At 44.1% G+C, this 19,736-nt stretch overlaps 1 protein-coding gene across 1 annotated transcript in view; it reads right to left on the bottom strand.

Moving 5' to 3' along the window:
* Nucleotides 1-19,736, bottom strand: part of CACNA1I (calcium voltage-gated channel subunit alpha1 I) — a 148,890-nt gene that overhangs the window by 82,589 nt on the left and 46,565 nt on the right. Inside the window, exons 2-3 of the mRNA XM_056508336.1 lie at nucleotides 1,951-2,062; nucleotides 823-956 (exon numbers count right to left, since the gene is read on the bottom strand). Of these exons, the coding sequence (XP_056364311.1) occupies nucleotides 823-956; nucleotides 1,951-2,062 (246 nt within the window). The remainder of the gene's footprint in view (nucleotides 1-822; nucleotides 957-1,950; nucleotides 2,063-19,736) is intronic.

The following is a 19,736-nucleotide window of genomic DNA, read 5'->3' as shown; positions in this document are numbered from 1 at the left end:
TTCTGCAAAGTGAGCTCAAACTCACTGCTAGCTCAGTCAGTAATACACACTTCCAGGCAACAGTGGAGCTGGTAATTCCTGGCTAAAGAAAAATAAAACTGAGGGCTTCTATCTGGAAAGATGTTCACTTTTTTTCTGTGAGAAGAGCTATATAACATGTTTATTTCTGATTTGTTTTTATTCTGTCACAAAGTGTTCTAATTGAAAATTAAAATTCTGGGGGAAAAAGCACATCCCACTGGTATCAGAAATGGACATTTTGCTGTGATTTAACAGGCAAATTCTGATAGACTTTCCACTTGATACATGCAGAGGGGAAAAATCAAAGCTTTACCATAGCAACTTTGTTGTAAAAAACTCTCAAATGTCAACTTGTCCCAATAGTGCTGCGGGTGATGCTGGTGCAATATAAAAACAAAAAGCCCTGAATAAAAAACCTACATTCCTACCCTTGAAACACTGCTGCTAGAAACAGAAATGCTAGCTTCAGTTTTGGTTCTGGTAAAGGCTACACCTCTTCTACCCAGACATTTTAACAACACAGAAACCCAGAAATGTTTCTGGGCAAGCTCTTCAGCTGGTACAAATGAATACCCTGTGCTGAAGTTGTGCTAGGCAGATGGCTGCACATCAGCCGAGGAGTTAAGCTACCTTGTCTGCTCTTTCTTCCATTGGCTGCTAATCCCAGCATGCCCAATTCCAGCTTGGCAGCTGCACCAGAGTAGCACCAGGGTGGAAACTTTCTCCTCAGTTACCTCATTCCTGTTCCATACAAGACTCTAGTAAACCCAGAATAAACAAATCCAGAGATTATCAACCTACCCAGCCATGACAATGAAGAAATCCAGGCGGTTCCAGGTATCTCCAAGGTAACACTTCTTGCCAAAGATCCCCAGGGCCACCATCTTCAGCACCATTTCCATGGCAAAGAAGATGAAGATGAAGTCATCAAACACCTGCCAAACAGAAACCCAAGAGCATATTTGACAAGCATTCTCAGCCTTGGACTTTAAAACACAGAATGTGAGAAAAATACTAATTTCAGGGCAGCTGAAAATGAGATAGAGGCAGGGCTGGAAAAGTTTCTCTCATGTAGCCCTGAATCACAGCTTCTTGCTTCTCAAGTTCAGTGAGGGCTTTTGTAGTTTTTTCACCCATAGGTGAATAACTGATGCAGACTCAGAGACTCCTTACATGGACTTGAAAAGTGGTGTTGGTTCAGCACCAGCAGATCTAAACCTGGCCAGGAAAACATCCAAGATCCCCCCAGGAGGGACTCCTCATCACACTGCTGCAAATGGCTCAGCTGAGGACATAGTGCAGCTTCCCCATACTTGGGCAGCACATACCCATCACAGAGAACAGCTTCAGATACCTGAAGGCCTTAGCACAGCAACACAAGGGTGGATGACACCCTTTACTATCACCTTCTCTTTGGGGAAACATCAAGCACAGCTGCTGTGTTTACAGTCTGGATGTACTCATGGCCTTTCTAAGCATTCCTTTTATTTCCTCTCCCTTTGGGCATCCTGAATGCCACAGTATCTGTTGAATCAGTAATAGTCTTGCACATCACCAGACTACCAAATGCATTGGAGGCTGCTATTCCTCCTGCCTGGATTGTGAAATCTTAGTTATTTCTCCCTGGCTTAACCCTGATCCATGTATCTTGTGGGTGTCTGTGCCAGGAAACCGCTGCTTACGTGCGGGTTCAGGAAAATTATCAAGTGTTCAGTATTGCATGGTCACAAGTCAAGCTCATTCATCTCTCCCTTATCCCATTCCCCTCCTCAAAGTAAGCCCTTGCCATTTTACAACAGGATAGCTCACTGCCAGGGACAGCCTTGCCAGCCTCTCTGGAGGGTATCGCCCACACGCTGAAGGAAAGCATGCATGAAAATCTGTGACTTGGACTGAAGCACCATCACAACAAGAAGGAAATCTGCTTACCTGCAAGATTTTACACCTGTCTGAAAGGCAGTCCATATCCTCACATGGCTGGTACATTCCCAGGGTAACACAGTTTAACAAAATCACCATCATGCTGACACACTCGAACCAGGTGGAAAAGAGTCAAGGAAAACTTCTGCAAAAGCATCATGGCTGAGATAAACTTGCTCTAGGCTTGAAGTAACAAAATAGGGAGATTAAGGGAAAGAAGTGCTGGTAAGCCTGATTTATTACATTCCCATGTTCTCTGCACTCAGTTCATCACTACTCCATTCCTTGATTAAGCTAAACTCTTTTGTAAAAGGGAAAGTAGAGGTAGCACAAAAGGCCAAAAATACCTACACAAGTCAAATCACTGCCACAGTCAAAGCTTGCTCCTTTCCTATTGGTGTGCTAAGTCCCTTCCCTCATTGGTTCACTGAATCTTCCAAATACATGGAAGATAAGGTGGCCTATACCCAAATGTATCAGACCTCCAAGATCTAGGGAATCTAAATCATAATGGGCAGATTGATCTCTACATGATTATTGCCCTTCTGAGAAGGGGGTACAAGATAAGGCTTGTTCCCTCTCAGAGAAACTTGTGGGTAAAAAAGTGCCCCTGGTCTCTCTAATCTGTTACTACTCTTCCAGCAGTGACCCACGCTGTATAAAACTCCACAACGTGCCCGGGTTACTCAGTAACTATGAGGAAAAATTGTGTTTCTGACCCCAGCTGGTGATCTGTTTATGCCCTAAAGCATGAGGATTGATAGTCCTTATAATTGTTTTCTCAGCTACACTGCTGTCCCTGCAGATGCTTTGCTTATTCATTTGAATCCTTTGTTGATAATCTTGCTAAAATATCTGCTTCGATAATAGTTGGCAGCCCTGAGCTACATTGGCTAATTATACTTTACATTAAAAACTGTTCCCTCCTATTTATTATTAATTTGTTGTCTTATAATTTCATCAAGTGCCACTTCATTTATGTGTTAGAGAAGTGGATAAAACTGGTGTATTTGTTTGACCTTTGTACTCTACACACTCTAGCTGCCCCCTCTCACCATCCCTCTCTGCCTGAAGGAGTTCTAAAGCCTGACATACACTTATCCAAGAACTCATTTACAGTATTTTAACTCTAAAAGTGGGTGCATTTGTGCAGTACTTTCCAGTGTTCCCACTGCAAAGCAGTGATGTAGAATGAATAGACCTCCAGCCTCCAGCAGAAACATTCTTGGGCAATTTACACACCTCACAATAACACATCTGGCAAGTTCCACTGTCAGACAATTTTATCTTTTTTTAATAGAAGAGACACAAAATTATCAACTTAAAATACAACCCACTGAGTGCATCCATTTGCAGTCCTTAATCTAAAAGAGTGGCCTGTATCTCTGATCACTTCTGAAAGACATTCAGTTTCTGTGGTTTGTTCTAAGCAACTCTTCCATGCTCATTCTCTGACAGTGATTTATGACTAAACTACACAATCTGATCTAGAGGATTATTAATTCTCTCTCTTCTCCCCCACCTGGTTTGTGGTGAGCTACCTTCAGTTGCAAAATCAGACAAGAGCAGGGCACTAGTTCTGCTGTTGCAATTATGCTCCGAGGTGATTTCAAGAATGTGTTATCACTATCCCTCACAAAGTTAATCCCTTCTGCTCTGCAAAGCAATGCACATGAAGCCCACCCTCAACAGGCTTCAAAACCAGAACCCTTTCCTGAGAGGAATGTACCAAAAGGGCACAAACTATTGTCACTCAGGGTCTATGTAACACAACTTCAACCTCCCAGCTTCCTGTCTCTTGCACATTTCTTTAATGATCAGATCTGATGCCCAAGAAAGCAATTTGGGAGGTTTCCATTAGCTCACACAGGGTTTTCAGATAAGACTGCAGTTCTTTTCTGGACTCCTCAAAATCTGTTTGGTGTCACCATTCCATTACAGAACCACAGAATGGTTGATGATGGTACAGCCTCTGGAGATCACCTTCTCCACCTCCCCTGCTCAAAGTAGCACCAACTACAGCAGAATGCTCAGGGTTGCATCCACTTGGGGTTTGAATATCTTCAGGTACAGAGGCACTAGAACCTCTCTGGGCAACCTGGTCCAGCATTTGACTACTTACACAGAAAAGAAGTGTTTTCTTAAGTTTAAACACAACCCACTTTTCAGGCTGTGACCATTACCTCTTGCCCTGTAACTGAGCATCACTGAGCACACACTGTGTCCTTTACTCCTCCTAGCATGTATTGATACACTTGGATAAGAGCTCCCTAAACCATGTCTCCTCCAGGCTGAGCAGCCCCAGCTCTCTCAGCCTTTCCATTTTGCAACAGGTGCTTTGACAGTTTCTGGAAAGGCAGCACCAGCAAAGCCCGGATAGAGGGATCAGTGCTGAATGAAATTCTTTGAGGGGCCAAAACAGTTTCAGAGCAGGCTGAGCCAATGCTTGCAAAAGTCCTTCTCCCTGGGCATAAGGAGGTCAGAAGATATGTGGACAAAACCAGGGCCTTAAATATTCCTGGATTAAATTAATGCATGACAAAAGAAAAGCAGAAATTGTTTTAAAAGCCAATTGGCTTTTTTTTTTTTTTTTTTTTTTTTAATTCCGGAAAGCATGACACAAGAGAGCTGGAGGCAGAGAGTCCTATTCTGACTACAGCCAAACTCAGGAAAACCAGGAGTTTTTACAGAACTACACTCCTATGCACGTGCTTTGGGAGCAGCAATGCCAGGGCAGCACATTTCCATGTTTCTCTCACTGCCCTTGCAGTGCTCCCCACAAGGCCAGGCACACCATGGCAGGGTGCTGGCAGCAGGTGAGACCCTGAAGCACAAGACCTGACAAGCCATGGCAAGTGCTCCTAAAAAGCTTGAAACTTAGGCCAGATGTGCAATCTCATCTCATCTTCCTGCTCAAAATGCTGTGGCCAGTTGCAGATGATTTCTTCTCCCTGTGTTTTAGATATCAGCTCTCAAAGTTTGCCAGCATTTTCCAGGCTTCCCAAGAATATTACAGAAGTGCTGGCCATTCCCAGGATATTACAGTGACATTAGAAAAAGTCACTGCCCCATGGTTTTCCTTTCAGAGCAGTTGGAACCACTGCAAAGGCACATCAAACCTGCAGCAGAAAGGAAGAAAGTGCAAGGAGGAAACCAGAGCATCTCCTACCCTGAATCAGGAGGGGTTGCTGCCTGCTTGGGTCGGTGGAGGGGGTAATTAGGACTATCTGCTGCCTTCAATGTGTCACCATTGTCAACCACAGCTACTGCCTTCTGTCACCACAGCAACAGCCTGCAGCCAGGTTTATCATTTTCTTTCGGCAATGCCTCCCCTCTCCCACATCCCTTACCCCCCTCCTTTTCCCTGTGCTTGAGCCTGTAATTAATTGCAGCTGCTGACAAAGCCAGTCTTCATAATCTGCATCATTCAGTCAGAAAGTTTCATTATTAATTAACTTCTTTCAAAGTATAAATCTCCTAATTACAAGCAAACCCATGCACATGTTCTCCCCGCCCCACTCCAGCCCTTCCTCACTGCTTCCCTCCCTTCCCACAGCCTCATTCCCAGTATCTTTCCCAGTGGGTTTTGGGGGCCTGCAAATGGTTTGGAAAACTAAAAGGAGAGCCATGCAATTTCTGCCACCTTCTGTCCTTGGCCACCACAAGGTGCTTCAGAGGAAGGTACCAGAAAATTCACAGCAACCCACTATAACTTATTAAGTATATTTTGCCTTAAAAAACTTTCCCTGGTTCTATAGCTGTGGCAGCAAGACTTTTCTTTGCTGCTGGGTGCCAACCCTGTCCTGCACCCCAAGCAGGGTCTGGCCAGGTGCTGGACAAAGACAGCCACTGTGAATCTACTGACCCTCCACCCTGTCTTCCTACGGACAGGGCAACTCTGGGATTAAGATATGTTCAACAGGAACATGCATCACCAGCACACACCAGGAGAGACCCATCATTCACCCCAAGCCATCTGGGGTGCTCTGAAAGCCACAGGACAGTGTGAGAGATACACAGATATTTCTGGGACATGTTTTGTGGTAGTGCTTGATAACACGACTGTGCATAATGGAAGATGATGTCAGAAACAGGTGATGGGAGACACGCAAAGCTTTTGGGCTCAATTTCTGAATGACAAATAGCAGAAGAAATATCTGCTGTGCTGGAGCTGTAAATACCTTGCATCTAAAAAGCTGAGTACCACTTGAGGTTCTTGGGATTGACCTTAACCTCACTTTTCTATCACTGACAAAAACACAACAGAGCAAAATAAAACAGTACTTTTGGGTCCCCTCTCCTCTTTCTCCATCATCAGCTGCAGAGGCACAAGTAGCTCCCCAGAGGCTGGCACTCCTAACAGCACAGAAAATATATAAGCTTTGTAAGTATGACAATCTTTCACTGTTTCCTGCTGCTATTTCCAAACTACTCCTAGGGTGTGCCTTGTTCCAATTAAAGTCCTGAATATCTCAGACCTGTTTAATGTGCAGAGAGATGCCCTTTGGGCTCCCCCACTCTCCACTCATCCCACCAGCTAAATGGCTTCACCCTGTCATTCCAGCCTGCAGTGATTACATTTTCTTTCCCTCCTTTTGAAACAAGCTGAGGACAGAGCCAAGTTTCTTCCCTACTTTCTTCCCCTGTGACTGTCCTGCAAGAAACCAGTAGGATGCTGTACTTGGAGCAGGACAGTTAATATTCCATTTATAATGGAAGGAGGGATTTGTTGTAAAGGTCACAGAAAGCAACAGCCTCAAGGAAAGAAATGCTCATTTTCTCTATCTCATTGCTGTTGTCTTTTGAAAATGTTTTCACAGGCAAGTTTCACTCTTTGCTCCCTCCCACTTTTTCTTATCACCACTCAGCTTTTGTGTTTTTTTCCTTCTGTGTTGATACATGGGAGCTTGATCTTTTCCAACAAAACAAGCTGGCAGGATGAACAGGGTTCTTTCTCTTCAGCCTCAGTCTGCTAACTCACTAGAAGAAGCTGAATGTAACACTGTTCATGTGAAGGAAAATACCTCTCAATATGTGTTTGGGTTCAAATAGATCAAAACTATCAAAACATTTTTGAAAACAAGAAACTTAAAAAATCCTACTTTGCTGAAGACACTGAAGCATTTCTTCTATGTCTTTTTTAGAGCAGAGAAAAATTTCAACATAGCACTAAAAAAAGGTTGGGGGTTTTTTTTGACCCAACACAGAACACCTTGGTTTTGAGTTCTGAGTTTCTGTTGGAAATCAAATGCCATCACCCAGCATTGCAGTGTTGGGATTTCATGGTGGCCAAGCCACAAGGGCAATTTATAAAGCTTTTTTACAAGCACTCAGGGCCAACATGCTCTGGGTGTTCCCATGTCATGCAATCTTGTACATGTTTGCTTTCATCACACCATCATTTATACAACTTTCTTGTGAAAGAAGAGCATCTGAACTTCAGGCACCTGACATAAACCTTGATTTCTAAGGTCTTCAAGCCTTCAATAACACTGATGCCAAGGAAAGGACTGCAGTACAGCCAAATACAGTGAAACTGTTACCTTGATTTGAGAGGCACTGGGGAAAACTTAACTTGTGTTGGTGTTACTGGGAGGCAGGACAAGAAACTGCAGAAGAGGGATGCAGTAGAGAAATTTTAAATGCTTGGCAATGCTTCTATGTTTCTGCCCTTTGGAAGGGACATTCTATCAAGAACAGATTCATTACAAAAGACAAAGACTCAGTTGTTCCCATGTTAAGTCAGATGAACATCAAAAAAACAAAGCCCCATAGGTCAGACTCTCTGATCTTACTTCCAAGGTCTGCTCAAAAAGTGGGTCCTGTACAAGGATACACAGGCTTTTGGCTGCATAGCTCTGTTTTCATTAGGTCCTAAGTTAAATTTGAATTTAAGTCAGTTGTTTCTCAAGCACCACATCATATTCCCCCTTCCAGATTTTGGCAAGGATTGAAGATGGTTTTTTGAAAAATTTTATTAGGTTTGCTTTTTTCATTACAGAAACAAAATGAAGCAAATCTCTCCTTTCTTAAAACTATTTCCATAATGATTTATTCAGAACTTCTAAATGCATCCATTAAACTCTCAAGTCCACTAAAACCAAATTTCTGTCAGGAAAAACACACAGTGAAGATTAAGAGGCTAAGAAGGAACCTGAAGAAAAAAAGAGGTATTAATACAATGAGACAAGTATTCAGATACTCCAAAATAGGGAGATAACAGAGGATGTCTGACCTGGTGTAGGGCCCCTAATCAAACAGGAGGCTGCAGGGAAAAGCAAGGCTTCTTTAAGATACCCTTCACCACCAGGACTCACTGGTAACTAAAGCTAGCACGAGTTACACCAAGAATTCTGGCTGTCACACCATTTACATGGATACACATTGGTCTTGTAAAGCAGCCTGGTGTTTTCTCCAGGAGAGGTGTGCAGATCCCACCACTAATTATTCAAATATCTCACAAATACCATGGATCATCATCAATGCTGCTGCACAGCCCTGCTATTAATGATTACCTCCTGCCTGTAGCAGCTGAGCCCCAGAGCTTCTCAGCTGATAATGACCCACCTCCAAATTGCATCTATCTTTCAGGGTGCAACAGAGCATCTGTTTAACAGTGTGCAGCATTCCTACAAAGCTGTTTACTACAGAAAGCATGAAAAAGTACTGTACCTAGGAAAAAGCCCACCTGAGAACCTTTTTTAGGTCAGATGAAAGTAATTACCTAAGTTTAAACTTAAGGAGGGTATTAGAGATAATGACTGTTCCTGGAGAAAGAGCTTTTTAATATCCTCAGATGGCTGGGGTTGTGGTTGCCTGTCTTTCTTGCCAGGAAAGCAATACTCCACCATGCTGTGGAACCAGTTCAAGACTGACTTGAGGAATCACACCTCCTGCTGACTTCCAAATGGTGCCTCCTGCAGCATTCTGGCTCTGCCTTGGAGATTGCTGTCCAAAATCTGACCTGGCTTCGCATTAGGAGCTTCAACAAGGTCACAGCATGAGGCTATAGGACTGCAGCTTAGAATATTATTATGCTGTATGACAGGTGAAAGAATTTTGCTCCAAAATCTCCTGGTCAGAATGGCAGGTTCAGCAGTTGCTTCCTGCTGCAAATGGAGTCATAGCAGTAACAGACACCAGAGAAGGACCAGCTAAGAAAACCCCCTGAACCACAAAAATGGGGTCCAACTTTTAAAGTTCTTACTGTCACATAGCACAAGTAACTCCTTATTGACACCAGTGGCAAAGTAGGGACCTTGGAAGAGTCAGTCTTTGATCTTGGACTTAGTTGGACCTCTGCTCCAGAGGAGAGCTAAACTTGGCAGGCTAAAACAGGAAGATATTTGTAGTCCAGAAGTGATTTTAATTAGTAATGTGCTCCAGAATGACAAAAATCTGAATTTTACCACTGTAGCTGAATGCTCTGAGACAGTGCCCCATCATCCACAACCCCAGGAAGTGACATGATCAGAGAGACTGGTGGAGCCACCATTCTCTAACCAGAGTCTGAGCCACCTTTTATCAGATTTAATCTGGCTGTGGTCAAGCTTACTTGGTGGAAATTTCCTTCTAAGGTATCAAAATAGTGTTTTGCAAGGGGAAAGGGAAAAAAATCTCCCAATCCTCCCTCTGCTTCTGTGCTTCATTGCCCCATCACCCAGCAGCTTCATCCCAAGTTGTGTAAGTGTTCCTCAGCACCTGTTGAACTGATACAGCAGTTCTGCCATGTTTGGTAATGCTGCAGTCCCTTCTTGTACCTTCATATCATGATAGGTTTGAACAGTAGGTCCCCCTTGGGTGGTCCCACTAAACATAACCACTGAATAAACAGAGCATACATAAACCATAACAGCAGTGCTTGTGTGACTCAATTTCAAGGAAGGAAGAGGAAAGAACAAGCGATGACAGATTTCAGAGGGCAGGGAAGAGAAATTTAGAAAAGGAAAGCTTTACTTTTATGCCCCCTTACTGCTCCTAATGTTGTCAGGTTTGTTTATGGAGGGTTTATCCTCTTGTTGTAGGTTTTAGGTTTTGTGGGTCCCCATCTGTGGGGTATGAAGAGGATATTCCAATGAACCTCCTGAAGCAGGTGCTGCTATGCAGCTGCCAAGTCACTGCCCAGGCTTGAGCTGGGAGTCACCACCCCCAGATTAGAGGCACAGACACGTGAAGGACAGAGAGGTTTGGGTCCTGGGTGCTGAACTTTACAGCAAATACAAAGGAAGGATGGAATGTCTTGAATAAGAAGCCATTTCCCTGGAGAAGAAATAGGGTAGAAGAAACTTCACCAGCACCAAAGGGCTAAAAAGCCCACCAAACAATAACTGTGCTCCTTTTCCTTGCACTGGTTTCTTTGTTCAGCATTGCTGTCTTGCCATAGTAGTTTTCAGATGTTAAAGACTACTTTTTCCATTCTTTGCAGCTTCCCACCTATCCCTGTCAAAGGCCACACAAGTTCAAGCTGAGCTCAGAGGCATGTACAACTCAAATATGTCTGAAGGGAGTGCAGGGCACCTTAAATAAAAGGTCATCCTGCCTTGCAGGAATGTAAAGACGACAACGAAAATACAAAAGGCAGATTAAGGACAGCTCTAAAAGGTGTGTATGCCCTCCTGCACAGGGGTTCTTCTCTGCAGGTTTCAGGGCAATATCATGTACCCCAGCACATCACCTGGTGAAGGATGAGGAAGTGAGCACCTTGCTCCTCCAGACAGCCAATTTGTAAGGTTAAATTATCTTAGAGAGGACTCTGCCTCTAGTAGAAGTTCTAGATTAGAGGGGCAGAAGGAAAAACAGGGTGGCTTTATCCTTTCTCACTTCTCCCAGCAGCGTGACGTTTTAAGTGGCTGGAGCATCACTAAATCCTATGCTTGGTGCTTGGCTTAGCAGGCTTTTCTGACAAGTGCTCCAGTACAGAAAAAAAAAAAAGACATGTGGTGACAAAGCTTTGCAGCAAAGTAAATAAAGATTAATTCAGAAGTGTAGGGAGTGCTCGGGTAAGGTCACTCAGAAGAAATTGCATACAGTCTAGGCAAAATGCAAGGCAGTAACAGAGAGCTGGTTATGAGCTCCTGTTGTTTGTTTCATTATTGGCTGTAATTAAAACATAATTTTCAGAGTTTAAGTTGTCACCACCCCTTATTTTGAATGCACTTTTTTTTTTTTTTTTTTTTCTCACGGTTTTAAATTCTTCTGAAGGTTTGTAGCTGGCCACTCAGCCCTGGTTCCCAGAGGGTATTCTGGAAGATTTGGCACTGATGTCCTGCAGGACATGTGCCTGGAGAGAAGACTACAAATGACTGAGCCAATCTGCCTCAGCAGATAACTGGAAGCTAGGAGGTTCAGCCAGCAACCAGGCTCACAGCAGCTGCTGGAACCTCCTCGAGGACACAAGTGGGCTGTGGATGCACTCCTGAAAAGGAAAGTCCTGATGTGTCTGTGTGACAAAGGACAGGAAAGATTCTCAGTATTTAAGCTTCTCATCTGAGGAGGAAAAGAGACCCTGTGGTGGATGAGCAGATGTGTCAGCACTCTCCTAGTACATCTGGTTTCTTTTCCATCTCTCCTCTTGCATCCTGCAACAAAGAGCAGTCAGTGAAAATGAGATTATACAAATCATCTAGTACTTTCCTTCAAGACACCATGTGAACTTTCACTAAATTCCACATCTACCTCTTAAGGTATATAAATCCTTCCCTTTTTTAGTGATTAGAAAGCAAGCAGAAGAGGAGCAGGATTTTTTTAAAGTGTTCCCTAGTTTGGGTTTTCCAATGCATGAGCTTCTCAGAGACTGGTTTTCTCACTCAAGAGCATATAATACTTTAAATTTCTAACACAGAAAAGCTCTGTGAACCTCTGGCTCCCACCATCTCAAGTCAGATGGCCAAAGACCAGAGTTCACTTAAAAAAAAAAAAACCCAAAACAAACAACATAACCCAGCAATGACACAGTAAGTTATTGCCAGGGCTGCTCTAGGATCCAGGTGTTCCTGACACCCAGTACATGTTCACTGAAGGCCTCAGCTTTCTGGCTAGCTGACAGATTGCACCATGCCAGGGAAAGGAGCCAACATGACTCATGCTCAATCACTGCGATGTCACAGTGCTGAGTGCTGTTTTAGGGGGAGATTAAATGCTACGAATGTGCTAAGCATTAACAATATTAAAATATTATTAGTATTATTTATGAGGTATCTCCACGTGTCCTAGATGATGCTAGCCAAGATCAAATTATGCAAAATGTTACATAAACATGCGCTAGAACATGCTGCCTGCTCCAAAGGGTTTTTAATCTAACTGAACAGGACAGGCTAACGATGCATTATGATTTCTGCTTTGCACACAAGAAGCAAGAGCACAGAGAAATGAATGCATTTACCCAAGGGCAGACAGGAGGCAGGGGGCACAGCTGGGAACTGGGCAAGAATCTCCCAAATTGTTCTCCAGCATCTTTGACCTAAGAGCATTCTCTGTCTCAACTACTACTGCATTTGATGAGGACAGTGCTCACAGGGAAAATGATTTCCCAAAAAAAAATCTTTCCTGAGAGCAATGGGAGAAGTGTCCAAGTTCCACGTGTTGAGGCAAATAATGTACTGCATTTAGATTATCATAAAGGCATAAAACTCTCTGCATTCAGAGAGGTTTCTGGCTTTCAGGTGTGCAGGGTAAACAGGTAAGAGCCAAAAGACACATCTCTACCTCCATCTTCCACTGATACCTTCACTGGGACCTCAAGAAAAGACTCAGCCCATAGCTGTGATAGTGTAACACTAGAACCAGTCTAACACCCACACACCTCTCTCTTTTCCAATCTGCCAAGGAATTTGCTACCTTCCAAGGGCACTCCAGGTTCCTTTAACAGGAGCACGCTATATAAGCACAAGTTACCAACACAACTGACTGCACAACGACCATCTCTGAAAAAGGCAGCTCCTACACAGCATGTTGCTAATAGGGCAGGCTAGCTAAAGCCTTCATCAAATCAGAGCAGCACAGCTCTACTGCCTCTTTGATGTCTTTCTGCCTGTTGTATTCATCGCCTCTATTCAGATTTAGGACTGGTACCACATTTGTATTCCTGTGACCTATTTGTTTTCATATAGATTCAACTTCACACTCTATTTATTCTAGAGTTTTTGACAGCCTCTGGAAATACATGTTCCTTCTTCTTATTTACAGTCTAGCTTATTTTTCCCCATGCTGCTTCCAGTCAGAAATTTTGGTTGTGCACAAATCTTACTTCATTTTGGACACACAGGTGATAGTCTAGCCCATTACCCCATCCTTCCTTTCTAGTCATGACAAATATTTTCTTTTCTCTTTTCAGAGTCTCTTATGAGCCTTTTAGTTTTAACTTTTAACAACCATTCTGTCTGACTCTGTAGGAGCTGCTTCTTTATTGGATTACTCTTCAGTACCTCACAGACATCCATCTTCTGTCACACTAATTTCTGAGCACTGAGGGTTCATGTGCATTTTCTCTGTCCCTTACCTTCACTAGGTCAGCTACCCTCACATTCCTGCCTCCTCTCCATAGTGCACACTGATTCAATACTGCCACTGCAAAAGTGTCCCCCCCTCACAGGGGGTTTGGGACAAGATGATCTTTAAAGCCCCTTTCAACCCACACTCTTGTATGATTCTATTTAGGGTGGTGAGGCACTGAAAATGGTTGCCCAAAGAAGCAGTCCCTTTCCCTGGGAGTGTTCAAAGCCAGACTGAATGGGTTCTGAGCAACCTGGTCTTGTGAAAGGTGTCCCTGCCCTTGGCAGAGAAGTTTGAATAAGATGATCTGTAAGGTCTCTTCCAACTCAAACCATTCTGTGATACTTAACTACATCACTTCCAAAACTTCCCTTCTGCTTTTCACAATTAAGTGACTTTACCATGAGGATGGAATAAAGATGATTGCTTAGCTGGGACATAGCAAGTACAAAATGTTGGTGAGCAGAGTACAAAACCCAGCCACCTTCCCCTAACCAGAGGGCAGGACTACAGTAGGGTCTCAGCAGCCTGCAAAGGGCCACTGCAGGGAGGGATGCATCACATGCAGATATTTCAGCCCCTGTGATAAATTAGTTTTTGGTGGATTTGGATGGCTGGCTCCTACCCTGTAAAGCCCTGTCAAAGGACCCATCAGGAGCAGTAACTTCATGTGCTGCTCTCTGAGGTAACATACCATCTTCTACTAGACTCGGGTCCTACAGCTCAAAGACCCATCAACTTCTGCAAAATTATTTTTCAAACCCTACATGCAATATCCTTTTTCAAACACACCTAGCTGTGACTTAATCACACTCATCTTCTCCACACAATCTTTTTTTTGTCTGAAAATGATTCTTCCTGCCCAGATACAATCAGACAGAATCAGAGGTGTAGTAGGAAAAACTACCACAGAAAATTTAGGCTCCTTACTCATAATCTAATCTGATGTTTTGAGCCTTACTTCTTATGGATTCTTATATGCCTAACACTGACCTGTGCCCCAAGCACTCACCCATTTTGCTGCCAGGATGCACACTGCTTCAAGTGCCCATCCCCATGGAGTGCTGTGCAGGAAGGATGTTTGGTTTGGTCTGAGTCAGGTAAGGGTCAAAAATATTTTCCCTCAAGCAGCTCATTTAAATAGCCACCATTTATCAGTGAGGACAAAAGGGACAGCCCTGTCATAACACCTCTGAAAAAGGAGAAACCCCCTGTGCAGCAGTGTTTTTTTGTAGAAGAGGAGCTGCCATACCTGTGTGTCAGGAGGCGTCAGCACCTGCACAGAGTGAGCAGCACAGCCTCCTCCCAGGCACGCTTCGAGCTCCCACTTCACTGCCTGTAAAGAGCTTGCACATTATTTATGGCAGCCAGGGGAAGCAAAAGAAAAACCAGAGCATAGGTCAGGATAGCAAAGACAGGCTTGGCACACCGTGAGGAGACAGCCACTGTGGACCCACGGTAAATCTCAAAAAGCGACTGCGAAAAGCTCCCACCGTTGACAGACAGAACAGCCTGTCCCTAAAGCCAGCTCCACTCCCCTCTGCCATCAGGCAGGCTGACAAACCCCCAGCTAGCAGCAGGATGGCTGAGGCTCTGCAGCCCCATGGGCACCCTTGCAGGCAGTGCTGGGGGCCAGGGCAGGCACAGTGTGCCAGGTCTGGAGCCAGACACCCACTCAGACCCCCGCATGCTGCACCACACTGATAAAGCAATTTCCCCCACGCTGCACTTTTCCCACCCACCTGCCACTAAAACTGGGGAGGAGGGTACAAAGGAAAATCAAAATTGCACTAATACTTTGTGCACAGTGACCCACAGTATAATTTTTTCTTTGTTTAAGTTTAGCTTCATTTCTCCAGGATAATTAGTTTCAGCAATGCTTCAAAAAAACTTTTCAGCCTCACAGAACCATAAGTTTCCAAATGACAGTTGTCAGATCAGGCTGCACTGTCATGTACAAAGCTTTTAATGGTCCTGTCTACCTCCATGCTTTAAGGCTATTTCCTCAAATACTCCACATACACTCCTGATCCTTTCCCCTCCTGTTAGTAGTCACACTTTTCCCCTCACGCTCTTCCTTTCAGCTTCCCAATGCTGCCTGACAGGATTTTGTTTGAAGGTGGATAAAAAATGATAGACTAATGTTGGCCCCATTACTGGCTGCTTTTCCAAGCAAGTAAACCTATACATATATAGCATATACCAGGATACAGGACAATCATCAGCTGGTACAGGTCTCACTGGAATGGCATGGGCACTCAGGGGATTTGATACTCTGTTAAGTGATTTGATTCTTCACACAGACTATGCCCAGGCTTTTTGATGACACATCTGATGCACTTATTTTTAAATTATCAAAGTCCTCTATTTTAAACTGTTCATACCTATTTGAAAACTTAATCTCTCTCTTGAGAAGGCCTTTTCTTCCCATTTTTGAGAACTGCTCAATTTTTTTCAATTAGCCCTAATTTAAAAGAAACTGAGAAATAAGAAATAATTTTTTTCTCCTCATGGCAGTGAAACCCTCTGCTCTGCATAAGGAATTGCTGTGATCCTTTAGTACCTCTTGTAAGTACCACCATGGTCCAAAACAAAGACACAGAAGCCAGGAAATCCTTCCATCCTCGCAGACGGGGTCCTGAGTAAAGCACCACCTGTCAGCCCACAGCACAGAGAACTTCTCAAACACAGGTCAGACCCTGACAACTTGAGTTAGGGTTAGACAACCATCTCCCCTCCCCAGACCCCACCAAATATTGGCTATCTCACCTCTAATCTCAATGGTATTTAATTGGGAATCCATGCTTATTTCCTTACATATTACATCAAGAGGGAGCAGCGTGGATATGCATGTGCAGGTTTGTCTGCTTGTTAGGGGCAAGAGTGGCATAACATTCCCTTTTCATCCAGGCACTGTGATCACTCTCTGGGTGAGATTTTTTCTTCTCATTTCACACCCCTGAGTTCACTGACCATTCCACCAGCAGGCTGGTGAGACAGCACAAAACTGGGATAAAGCAACCAAGGCAGAGCGAGCAGGAGCCCACAAAACACGTGGCATTCCTATGGAAACATAACCAGTTTTGTACCTGATCCAGGGAGAATCACCCTTACATAGGAAAGAGCCTCCCACATCCCAGCAATTCTCCTCCTTCCCTTCTACTCTTGAAGTGGCTCAAAAAAAAAAGAAAAAGAAAAAAAAAAAAGCAGTTTAGCATTGGGGGAGTTTATCATGGGCTATCTTTTAGAAACAGAGATGGTTCTTTCCAGCCCTAGCAGATGGAAACTAATGGCACATTATGCACCTAACCCTGGCAGGGACAGAAAAACAGCTGCAGGAAAGCAGATCTGAATTCCCCAAGCCCTTCACAATGCAGCCGCTTTTTAATGTGCTTTAGAGCATGTGGTGGCGTAATGGAAAGGTTTTATTAACACAGAACCTGCATAACTCAATTGTAAGTTTTAACCCAGCACAAATCACGTCAGTAAAGCCTGTCTGCCTAATCCCCCTTCTATAGCTGGACTAGCAGAGGATGATGGCTCAGCTGAAGGAAATACAAACTGGGACAGCTCCAGTGCTTACCACGCAATGGCTTTTCAGAAGGGTCCTATATCTGTACATTGGGCAGGAATAGCCTGTAACTCCATCAGTCTGTGGAGCTCTGCACCCATTTAACACACCAACACAGAATCATATCCTAGTTAATTAGTTAATTAGGAAGGGACCTTAAAATCCTCTCATTCCAACCACTGTGGCAGGGACACCTCCCACTAGGTCAGGTTGCTCAGGGCCTCATCCAATCTGGCCTTAAACCAGAAGATGGCAACTGCTTCAGTCTTGCCAGGGTGACCCAACACCACCTGTGGGACAGGACCACACAATTGCAGTCAAAAGCAGAGCACAAATCTGTTAGGTTGATTTATGAGACCGCTTGCACATATCTAATCACATTTTCTGTGATGCACAGATAGCGCTGGGCACACTCAGCCTGGTCTTAAGACACTCACTGAACACTGCACAAAAACCTTCCTCACAGCAAGGCTGGGATAAAGATATCTCACCCATGGGAGCTAGGCTCCTCAGGAATCTATAAGTGGAAGCAGAGAGATGCCCAGCACACACTGTTTATTAAGGAAAGCCAGTTAGTAAGCCTGAAAGACTGGCCTCAAGTCTAACATTGAAGATAGCCAGAGACAGAGTTTTATCAGTTACTACAGCAAAAGACAGACAGATCTGGGGCTTGTGACAGAATGATGAAGACTGAAGCTAAAATCCAGGGCAGGGCTTGCTTGGCCAAATTCAATCACTCAGCTCTGTCACTTCTGATTTTAGATTAAAACTTCCACCTCTTCCTATAGCAGCACCTCCAGCTTGCCTCACCTTACACACAGGTTAATGAAACATTTAGCTACGGTTTTAAGTTCAAGCCTTGGAAAAACCTCTCCATGCTGCCAGGCTCCCTTTCCTGGTGATCTGTGGACAGGGTCTTTGTTCAAGCATTCCTGCTCTCTTTCTTTGCCATGAGGTTAGTCTGTTTCTAGACTACACAATTATATCATCAAGGTTCTCAACAGCTGTACTGTTTATTTGACGATGACAAATCTAGAGTGGAAAAAATGCAGATCCCTATTACGTTGCTAGATGTTAAGGAGAGAGGAACTGTTTATTCTTCACTGACCCTTTAAAACAAATATTTTCCTGTCTGGATTAGAAAACATGCCTCATCTGAGTAAAATTTAGCTCAAATCTCCTTTCTGTTTTTCTGTTGCTCTTCAAACAGGGAATTTCAGAGGCTGTTTCACTGATGAGAAAAAAATGGATTTGGTTTATTTCAGGTGCAGAGGTTGTGCCTTGGTTCTCTCAGATACATGAAACATCCCTTGATTGTGCAAATGCATCCTGATGGTGTCTTTGTGTTCTTGTCACTCCTGATTTATGGGGGCCTTTTCTACACAGAAAAAGAATTTGCATTTCAATTTCCATTACTCGTTTCTCTCCTTGCAGCACTCCAGCTCTGGAAGGGAGCTTGTATTCTGGTTCCCCCAGCTGCCCCACACTGTTCTGGCATCAGGGAGGATACAGGAATAGGGGTACTACAGGCTCTGCTCTGTAGGAACAAGGCTCATGATCTCTGTGAGTTATACCTTTGGTTATGCCCAGCCAGGACCCCTGGCACGTTTGGTCCTGTCTCTCAGCCCTTGCTCCACACTGTGATGAAGGGGAAAGGCAGCAGCCCTGGCTCCTGCCTGGTTCCCAGCACAGGCCCTTGCTTGCACACCCATTCTGAGAAACAGCAGCCAACAAAGGAGCAAGGAGGACAAGGAGCATTCACCCCTCTTCTCCACTCTTGCAGGGATGGCAGGAGGATGAGCAGGAAGCCTTGGGGGCTCATCCCTTCCTTGTTTCCTGCAGCGTTGTGCCTGTTCTAAGGTAAGCTTGGAATCAGACTCCTATCCCAAAAACACCTGGAAACATCTCACATGTTGGACAGGTGGGTTTTACAGGGATCCAAAAGCCACTATCCCCCCTAGGCTTCATCTTTACTCCTCCTGCAATCCCTGGTGGCTGCAGTAAGTTCCTGTGCCAGCCCAGGCACTGCTCTCTCAGCCCTGCGCTGCCTCTTCTCATTTGTGCAGTCTGGATGGGCTGTCACAGGCAGCCTGAGCACACTACAAACCCTCCCAGCCTGCACAAGGGTGGGCTTGGAGCCAGCAACGTGTGGGAAACCACATGGGCTGCACTGCAGACCCCACCATCCATCTCGCAGCTAAACCGGGCTTTGATAGATGTAGTTCATGTCTACCTAGGAAACATTAGAAGCTTTGCAAGAAAAAAAAAAAAAAAAAAAAAGAAAGATAAAAGATAGCTTCAGAAACGGGGGAGGAGTTGCCAGGACACATCAAGCTTTAAAGATGTGAGTTGCAGAAATACATTAAGGCTGCTTGTTCAGAGCTGTCAGCCCCACAGCCTTTATCAAAGATGAACTCAGTTAAAAATAAGAGAAGCAAACTGAATCTCATTGAGCATTTGTTTGGACATTAAGGCCCCAGATTCCTAATAGGTTGTTGGAAGTCAAACGTCATGGGCCATAAGCCTGTGTCAGCTTAATTTGCAATGGCCTGAAACAATGTATTCAAGAATGCATTTTGCTTTGACTTGTTTGAAGTACATTTGTTTTGACCTAGGGGTTTTGACTACCACCATTACCATGTTGACTTTTACATTAACATATAAAGCCAAAGGAAATGTGTTGAGCTGATTAAAACGTGCACATAATTTCCAGGGGGCAGAAGGGTGACAATAA

Source organism: Oenanthe melanoleuca, chromosome 1A (genome assembly GCF_029582105.1).
Source record: "Oenanthe melanoleuca isolate GR-GAL-2019-014 chromosome 1A, OMel1.0, whole genome shotgun sequence".
NCBI classification, from domain to species: Eukaryota; Metazoa; Chordata; class Aves; order Passeriformes; family Muscicapidae; genus Oenanthe; species Oenanthe melanoleuca.
This window is presented reverse-complemented; position numbering and strand designations above follow the sequence as displayed.